The sequence below is a fragment of the Hemitrygon akajei genome, chromosome 27 (genome assembly GCF_048418815.1).
Source record: "Hemitrygon akajei chromosome 27, sHemAka1.3, whole genome shotgun sequence".
Taxonomy (NCBI): domain Eukaryota; kingdom Metazoa; phylum Chordata; class Chondrichthyes; order Myliobatiformes; family Dasyatidae; genus Hemitrygon; species Hemitrygon akajei.
This window is the reverse complement of record NC_133150.1, coordinates 47,018,239-47,028,257: the sequence shown is the minus strand read 5'-3', so window position 1 is coordinate 47,028,257 and position 10,019 is coordinate 47,018,239. Positions and strand designations below refer to the sequence as shown.

At 38.9% G+C, this 10,019-nt stretch overlaps 1 protein-coding gene across 1 annotated transcript in view; it reads right to left on the bottom strand.

Annotated features, from left to right (window-relative positions):
• Positions 1-2,077: 2,077 nt before the first annotated feature.
• LOC140717354 (acidic mammalian chitinase-like) overlaps positions 2,078-10,019 on the bottom strand; it is a 57,762-nt gene continuing 49,820 nt past the window's right edge. Inside the window, exons 12-13 of the mRNA XM_073030860.1 lie at positions 5,404-5,539; positions 2,078-3,613 (exon numbers count right to left, since the gene is read on the bottom strand). Of these exons, the coding sequence (XP_072886961.1) occupies positions 3,540-3,613; positions 5,404-5,539 (210 nt within the window). The 3' untranslated portion in view covers positions 2,078-3,539. The remainder of the gene's footprint in view (positions 3,614-5,403; positions 5,540-10,019) is intronic.

Below are 10,019 nucleotides of genomic sequence, written 5' to 3'. Positions count from 1 at the left end.
TGGAATAAAGGGAATTACAGAGGTATGAGAGAGGAGCTTGCCCTGGTGGATTAGAGGAGGATACTGGCAGGGATGATGACAGAGCAAACTTGGTTGAAGCATCTGGAAATAGTTCACAAAGTGCAGGATAGATAAGTCCTACAAAAGTTGTTCTCATATGGCAGGGGTAGGCAACCGAGCTGACAAGTGAAGTTAAGGACTGCATAAAAGCCAAGGAAAGGGCTACTGGACTTCATTGGCGTTTTGCAGCAGCAGTACAGTGCAAAACATAAAAATTACTATAAGTTACAAACACCCTCATCCTTCCTCATCCCTTCACTAGGCCTTAATTAAATTACACCTTTTAAATACCCTTTTTAAATACTGTGTATTTTGAAAAAATATAGAATACTTTTCTTTTCTCCACATCGCACTCAGCGTTTTAGTAACAGTTTCTTCAAATCTGCCATCAAATTTCTGAATGCTCCATAAGCCCATGAACATGACCTCATTATTCCTCATTTGCACAATTTATAATGTCTACTGCCATGAAACAACAAATTCACGACATACAGAACACTCAGTGGCCATGTTATTAGTTACTTCCTGTATCCAATAAAGTGGACACTGAGTGGTGTTCTTTTGCTGTAGCCCATCCACATCAAGGTTCAACATGTGCATTCAGTGATGCTGTTCTACACACTTTATTGTAACATGTAGTTATTTAACTGTCACCTTCCTGTCAGCTTAAACTAGTATGGCCATTCTCTTCAAACCTCTCTCATTAGCAAAGCGTTTTTGCTCACAGAACTGATGCTTACTGGATTTTTTTTTGTTTGTCACACCATTCTCCGTAAACTCTAGGGATTGTTGTGAGTGAAAATCCCAGGAGATCAGCAGTTTCAAAGCACCCAGTCCGGCACCAATAATCATTCCACAAAGTCACTTAGATCACATTTCTTCCCCATTCTGATGCTTAGTCTGAATAACAACTGAAGCTTTTGACAACGTCTGCATGCAAAATTTTATAAATTGAGTTGCTGCCTCATGTTTAACTGATTAGGTATTTGCATTAACAAGTAAGTGTACCTAATAAAGTGGCCACTGAGTATATAAATGTGATAATAAACCTGACTCTGATTAAGGAAGAATGATTTCTGTGGCTGCAACTGTGCTTTTGATTTTTTTGTGACAAGATATTCATTTCATCATGTAGGATGTCATTTAGGTCTCCGACGTCTATGCTGACTCTCAGAACATTCCCATCCATCATATTCCCCTTCTTTACAATTAGTTAATTAATTTTAATAAAACAATTACATGAAGAACTTAACTGTATGTGAAGTGGTTTAAATCAGGTGTTATAGAAGTTCATTCTTATTTCTATCCCTCCACCCAAATCCTTTGTAATCTTATTTACATTTTAACTTTTTAAGGAGTACCATCTCTGGCGGTCCATCTTTGATGAGGATGCTTTTGTTGTTAATCTCATTAATAGCTACACAAATTATTTTTAAGTATGAAGCCTGATTGCATATTAGGTGGATGATAGGTGTGGGAAGTGTTAGATTTGGTTTGATGTTATCTTGGAACCTCTTAGATGATCTTGTTTGATGCTGTTGCATGCTGATTTCATCAAGGACAAATGAGCCCTCTCCTGAAACAATTGTAGAAGGTGGCTATTCTGATGAAAGATAATTGCTCTGAAAAGGTTATACTTTTCTTCCTCCACAGCTGCTACCTGACCATTTTCTGTTGCTTTATCATTTGGATTGATACCAACTCAATGGCAATAGTTCCAAAGGAAGTCTTTGAATCGCTTTTACCAAGGACTCTCAGTTCTCAGCACACCATACAAGATAAATTTTGGGACACGATGATCTTCAATTCTACTGATGTGCAGTACAACAAAGTTGGATTTGAATAGCATTTGTTGGACAAGTTCTTGTGCTTGAAAATCCAATTATAAAGAGCCCACAATGATACTAAATAATACCACAAACTTACAACTTAATTCAAAATATCCAGCAATGGGTTGAGTAAGAACCTATGTGCTTCTATGTAAATTTAACAATTATTTATTTATTTGAAGCGCAGAAAATACACAATCATTTTTCATACATTTTTACTTTATAGAACAAATGCCTAACCTGCTATCACATACATAAAATAATCTGGTTACTGATACAGTATATGTAAGATCAAGTAACAAAAATTAGCAAAAGTAGCAAAAATTATAATAACATTAAAGAATTCCATAACAAGTAATTGGACTTGGCAAAATAGAAGTCACGTAAAAATGGAGGCAACTAGTATGCGTTACTTGCTGCCACTCTCTAGAGCACAATATGATTTCATTCAAATCTAGTCTATGGAAATCTCTGCACAAAAAGATTTAGTAACACTAAACATTTCATTTGCAACATACAAACATTACATTTATTCTTGCACATTCTCAGTGTTGTGAGTTATCCAAGCATTTCCAGGAAAGCAGTTTTTTCCTGATAAATGCTTCATGGAAATTTATTTTTTAACCTGGCTGGTGGTTGGGCATTATGAAGAATGTACTGCTGAAATATATTATTAATTTAAGGGATACCTAATGATGATTTATTGTGGAAATTTCATGTAATATAAAGTGTATATATAGATAACTGTTGGCTATTTTGCAAGTACATGTGTGTAGTGTACACTTACATATTGGTTACCTTTAATACCACATCAAACATCTTTTTAATGAAATTATTTTGTAAATTGACTATTTCTAAAAGCATGCAATGAAAAATAGTTATTCTCTTGATAATATATGATTTAAATTCATTTGGTACAGAGCAGAATTTGTAACTAGACTTTAAATATAATTTAGATAATTCACTATGGACTTGTTCTCCTGATTTCACTGTCTCCAAATCAAAATTTAAAAATGGACAGTCAAAAATACAAAATATAAGTTGTGGCCAAATCAATTAACTAAAATGAGGGTATAAACACATTAAAATTTAGTGTACAGCTCTGTATTGAACATCTTTAATGGCATTCCCTCATATTGGCACTTTATGAGAAATAGCCTGAAGATAACTTGTGGTCAATACTGCAGGTTTAACTGGGTAAATTGTTATGGACCAGCAGGTTGTTTCTGTTGTTTATGAAATTATGGAACAAAATTTGAAAATGTTGATTTTGTACCCAATAATTAATCAGAATAATATTGTTTTAGCCTAATTCAGGATTGAATATCTTCAAAGACATTTTGGGGAACTACCTATTGGTCTTGCTGATTTCTATAACTGCCCTTTGACTATTTTGAGTACCATTTTCCTGTAACACGGTCAGTTTAACATTCCTGGTAAGCAGAGAAGAATCAGGTAATAAGTGTACAAACAGCCAAATGGTTTGACATACCATTCTGCTAATGCCCAATCTCCACTCACATGTTCCAACAGTCATCAACATAGGCTAGGTCTTAAAGAAAATATTCAGGTTAGGTCTTCTCTGAACAGAGGCAGATTTACCAGATCTTCCAGACCAACGCAAGTACAATCTTTATTACTGCAGCATCATCAGTCTGATATTGTGATAATTAGTGTCAAAACAGCTACAGACAGTTTCATTGTGAATGTAGTTGACTGTAATCCTAACAGGATAAGAAAAAAAGACAATAGAGTCTAGGATTTATGTATATAAAATTAACAAAGTTCAGGCACTTATTTGGGCCATTTATAAATACATGGACAAATATCCAATTTCACCCAATCACCAACAAGGATTTATTTTGTAACCCTCCTATTTAATATCTGAGTTTGGTTCCTTAGCAACATCATCAAAAGAGTGTTTGCACTGTAGTGCAGTTCTGGTCACTTACCTACAAAAAAGATATAAATAAGATTGAAAGAGTACAGAGGAAATTTACAAGGATATTGCCATGACTTGAGAACCTGAGTTAAAGGGAAAGGTTGAACAGATTAGAACTTCATTCCCTAGAGCATAAGAGAATGATGGGAGATATGATAGAGGTATACAAAATTATGAGGTGTATTACTAGGGTAAACGCAAGGCTTTTTCCACTGAGTTTGGGAGAGACTACAACTAGAGGTCATAGGCTAAGGGTGAAAGGAGGGTAGTGAGAGTGTGGAACGAGCTGCCAGTGGAAGAGGTGGATACAGGTTTGAACGCAACATTTAAGAGAGTTTGGATAAGTACATAGCTAAGAGGGATATGGAGGGCATGTTGATGGGACTAGGCAGAGTAACAGTTTGGCACAGACTAGTCAAGCCAAAGGGCCTATTTCTGTGCTGTGGAAACCATAAGAAATACGAAGTCTGGAAGTAGTCCATTCAGCCCCTCAAATCTGTTTTCCCATTCAATATGATCATATTTAATCAAACTTTCGTGGTGTTCCCCCTTTCTTCATGACTCATTTCTCACTTACTAATTAAAAACTACCCTTATGTGCTTTGAATATATTCAAGGATTCAGCCTCTGTCATTTTATTGGGGCAAAGTATTACAAAGCCAACCCTTTGAGAGAGGAAATTCTTCCTGATCTCAGACTCAAATGAGCCCCTATTATTATGGCCCTCTGATCCTAATTCCTCCTGCAAAGGGAATTAGTTCCCAGCATTACCTTACCAAGACCCAAAAGAATTTCATGTTTCAGTACAACTGTCTGAGGGAGTGATCTTTTATAATTCATTCATAGATATGTCAATTAGCATTAAAAACTTCACAGTATGAATTCTATGTATTGTAAAGGGTTAACCTTTGTGCTTATCAAATGTCTCACCAGAACTGTGACCCTAAGTGTAACAGAACTGGCAGCCAGAGCTGTAATTACTACTATGGCAATACACTATGAGAATGCAATATTATGGGAACAGCCACAGGAACATGAAAGTTAGTTGAACACCAGGATGGGACTTAGAAGAGTGGTGACAAATGACATTGACTCTGATTTCACACACAAAATGCTGGTGAAACGTGTGTTGTTTGAACTTCCAGCATCTGCAGATTTCCTCGTGTTTGATTCTGATTTGGAGGCTTGAGATGGTGCTTTGTATTGGTCCGCTTACTGCAGCATCTCAGTGGAAAGGATATAAAAGTAGAGTGGTTGGGATGTTTGGGGGTAGTTTTTCACAGCTTCACCGATGTACTAGTTGTGAACAGTGCCATGGATCAGCAGAACGGGAGGTGTGCCACAGTGAGAGGGCCGCACATACCTAGATTAACATTTTAATGCTTGCTTTGTTCTATCCTAATAAATGTAGTTTTATATTTCGAAGTAGATAATGGGAATATGCAACTTTCTGTCTTATCGAGTCGGATTAGAGAACCTATTGTTTTAACAAAACAGCACAAGGCAATAATAAACGTTATTACTACCTGGAGTCAACACAAACTATAGATGCATTAAAGATAAACATTTTACCAGAAGCTGTTGAAAGCAGCAATTGTAAATATTTCAATATAGGTGGTTGTCCTTGTTTGCAATGTCCATGCAAGTCATCCAAATCAAGTGTCCACACAAAAACTCCTCCCAATTTCTGCTCTTTTAGCCATAAGACCTACAAAAGTACATTTACTGTTAGTTGTTTACACTATTCTAATGATTGCGGAACAGCACTTCATCTTTCAATAGCAGATTATTGACCTTAACAATGAATTCAACAATTTCAGATAACTATTTTATATCAGAGCTGGCTAATACAGTCGGCCCTCCTTATCCGCGGGTTCTGCATGTGCGGATTCAACCAACCGCGGATTGGGAAAACCCGGAAGTTCTCTCTCCAGCACTCATTGTTTGAGCATTGTTCACCTCACGTCTTGTTCATTCGCTACTTGTGTTGTGAGTGAGAGGAAGGAGTTTAAGGCTAGTAAGGGATGGCTGGCTAGCTATGTAAAGTGCTACAGCCTCAAGAACTTAAAGATCATGGGAGAATCGGGATCAGCTGATACCAAGGCGGCATCAGCATTCCCAGAAGAGCTATGACGGTTGCATCTGTACTGAACATGTAGACTTTTTTTTTCTTGTCATTATTCCCTAAACGATACAGTATAACAACTATTTACATAGCATTTACATTGTATTAGGTATATAAGTAATCTACAGATGATTTAAAGTATACAGGAGGATGCACATAGGTTATATGCAAATACTACGCCATTTTATATAAGGGACTTGAGCATCCCCATTTTTTGGTATCCGCGGGGGTTCCGGATCCCCGCGGATAAGGAGGGCCAACTGTACTGATGAAAATTCATTGGCCTTTCATCTTAACTCTTTTTAGAGTATTTCCAGCATTCTGTTTTAATTCAATTTCAATCATCTACAGTGTTTTATATCTCAAAGTTCCTGAATTTCTTTTCCCTTTTATGCTTTCATTCATCTTCTTCTATGTATAGTAGTAGTGTGATCACTCTAGTTAAGGATGATGTTCTTCTATTCACTTAATGGAGAATGCCTGTGCGTGACTTTGTTTAACATGGGCAGTCGCAACATGGTCCTTGAAAGATCAGGGTCAGGGCTCAGTGGCATGAAATGTAAGACAAATATATACAGACACTTCTCTGCTACTTCCTTCCTCTGTCTTCACTGCTACTGTGATTGTCATCATCTTCTGCCAGCTCCACTTGGTTGGATTACTCTTTGTAACTGCTCCCCACTCCTGACCTTTCCACAATGTTTGACCCTACCAGGAGCTAAGTGCCACATGCCTAAATTCTAGAAGGCATTGCTCTCAGGATCTCAGGAACTCACAAACCTCTCCATCACGACAAGGTGACAATCCTTGGAGAAAGTTCCATGTATATCTCTTTAGGAGGAACCATTTGTGATTAACAAGCTTCTAACGCCTTCCCTCAGTCTGTATCACAACCACTTGTGTGTTCAGCCTCTAGGCCTTTTATGTTATAGCAGGCATTCCATTTACTCTTTCCACCCCTCCCTATATTTTTAGTCATAAGACACCGCTCATCTAACTCATGGCAGTCAGGATATCAATTTCTTGAATAGAATGACATAAAAACTTCACACACAGGTGCTAATTAATTTATCAAATTGGGACCTCCTGTAATTGGCATGAATTCAAGAGTTAATTAAATACTAATACATATTTAACTCAAAAACATATTATTTTCCCTAATGAGTAACAAGACCAAAATCACTGATTACTATTTTCTTACACACAAACTGTGCTTTGCTATAAAATTTGCTATATACTTTGTGCTCAACAAGGTTCCCCATAGAAAGTTCATTCAGAATATCAAGAGGCATGGGATCCATGGAAATTTGGTAGCATTGATTTGGAATTGGCTAGTTCGCAGAAGGCAAAGGGATTCATCTTTGAACCTGCTGCAGTTGTTACCGATTTCATTAAAACTGCTGTGGATGAGTGTATGCCCACAAAGACTTACTGTACATTCCCAAACCAAAAGCCGTGGATGAACCAGGAGGTGCGTCGTCTGCTGAAGGCCAGATCTGTGGCATTTAAGTCTGACAACCCAGGCCTGTATCAGAAAACCAGGTATGATTTGCGGAGGGCTATTTCAAGGGCGAAGAGACAATTTCAACCAAGGTTGCCATCGGATGCATGGCAACTCTGGCAGGGTCTGCAAGACATTACTTCCTACCAAGTGAAACCCAATAGCATGAATGGCAGTGATGCTTCACTACCAGCTGAACTCAATGTCTTCTATGCATGCTTTGAAAGGGAGAACACAACTACAGCTGTGAAGATCCCTACTGCATCTGATGACCCTGTGATCTCTGTCTCAGAGGCCGATGTTAGGCTATCTTTAAAGAGAGTGAACCCTCGCAAGGCAGAAGGTCCCGATGGAGTACCTGGTAAGGCTCTGATAACCTGTGTCAACTAACTAGTGGGGGTATTCAAGGACATTTTCGACCTTTCACTGTTATGGGCAGATGTTCCCACTTGCTTCAAAAAAGCAACAATTATACCAGTGCCTAAGAAGAATATGGGCTGCCTTAAGGACGCTCACATCAACAGTGATGAAATGCTTTGAGAGGTTGGTCATGACTAGACTGAACACTTGCCTCAGCAAGAATCTGGACCCATTGCAATTTGCCTATTACCACAATAGGTCAACGGCAGACGCAATCTCAATGGCTCTCCACACGGTTTTAGACCTGCTGGACAACACGAACACCTAAGTCAGGATGCCGTTCATCAACTACAGCTCGGCATTTAATACCATCATTCCCACAATCCTGATTGAGCAGTTGCAGAACCTGGGCCTCTGTACCTCCCTCTGCAATTGGATCCTTGACTTCCTAACCAGAAGACCACAGTCTGTGTGCATTGGTGGTAATATATCCTCCTGGCTGACGATCAACACTGGCTCACCTCAGGGCCGCCTGCTTAGCCCACTGCTCTACTCTCTATATACACATGACTGTGTGGCTAGACATAGCTCAAATACCATCTATAAATTTGCTGATGATACAACCATTGTTGGTAGAATCTTAGGTGGTGATGAGAGGGTGTACAGGAGTGAGATATGCCAACTAGTGGAATGGTGCCACAGCAACAACCCAGCACTCAACGTCAGTAAGATGAAAGAGCTGATTGTGGATTTCAGGAAGGGTAAGACGAAGGAACACATACCAATCCTCATAGAGGGATTAGAAGTGATGAGAGTGAGCAGCTTCAAGTTCCAGGGTGTCAAGATTGTTGAGGATCTAACCTGTAGTTATAAAGAAGGCAAGACAGCGGCTATACTTCATTAGGAGTTTGAAGAGATTTGGCATGTCAACAAATACACTCAAAAACTTCTGTAGTTGTACTGTGGAGAGCATTCTGACAGGCTGCATCACTCTCTGGTATGGAGGGGCTACTGCACAGGACTGAAAGAAGCTGCAGAAGGTTGTAAATCTAGTCAGCTCCATCTTGGGTACTAGCCTACAAAGTATCCAGGGCATATTCAGAGAATGGTGCCTCAGAAAGGCAGCGTCCATTATTAAGGACTTCAGCACCCAGGGCATGCCCTTTTCTCACTGTTTCTATCAGATAGGAAGTATAGAAGCCTTAAGACATAGTCTCAGCGATTCAGAAACAGCTTCTTCCCCTCTGCCACCTGATTCCTAAATGGGCATTGAACCCTTGGACACCACCTCACTTTTAAAAAAAGTATACAGTATTTCTGTTTTTGCACTTTTTTTTATCTATTCAATATACATAACTGATTTACCTGTACTTGTTTATTTTTTTTTACTCTTCTAGATTATGTATTGCATTGAACTGCTGCTGCTAAGTTAACAAATTTCACGTCACACACCAGTGATAATAAACCTGATTCTGATAGTTCACGAAACCTATTCTGCCCAGAGGTCAGTAATTAGCTGTGTTCTACAAGGATCTGTTCTAGCATCCCTGCTATTTGTAATTTTATAAATGTCTTGGATATGGAACTGGACAGGTGGGTAAGTTTGCTGAAGACATTAAGGTTGCTGGTGTTATGTATAGTGTAGAAAGTTGTAGGATATAAACAAGATGCAGAGCTGGGCTGAGAAGTGGCAAACTGAGTTCAATCTGGAAAAGTATGAAGTGACACACTTTAATGGTGGGTGCAGGAAAGTTTAGGGGAGATGGTAGAGGTAGTTTTTAAAAAAAAAACAGAGTGTTAAGTGCCTGAAATGTAATGCCGGGGTAGCGGTAGAGGATGATATATTAGGAACATTTAAAGACTCTCAGATTTAAGGGGTTCCTTAAGGTGTTATAGCCGGGGAGGGGGTGGAAATGGGAACAAGTTCCCACTATCTATTAAATGCTCCCAATGCTGTGCACCTCAAATAGTCTCTAACAACCAAGTCCAGTTCCTGGCCTTCACATGTGGCTTAACTACTAAACTCAGCAGAACCATTTCTACTGACAGGAGAAGGGGCAAAGACAGGTTATTAGCACCTTAAAACCAGTTGCTCTGGGCAAATGGGGCTTGTTAGCTGTGGTTGGCAGCTCATCTAGAAGGAAAACTCAAATTTCTGCTGCCTTGTGGCTATATCCACTCATGGGGAAGGTTTGGGAGTAA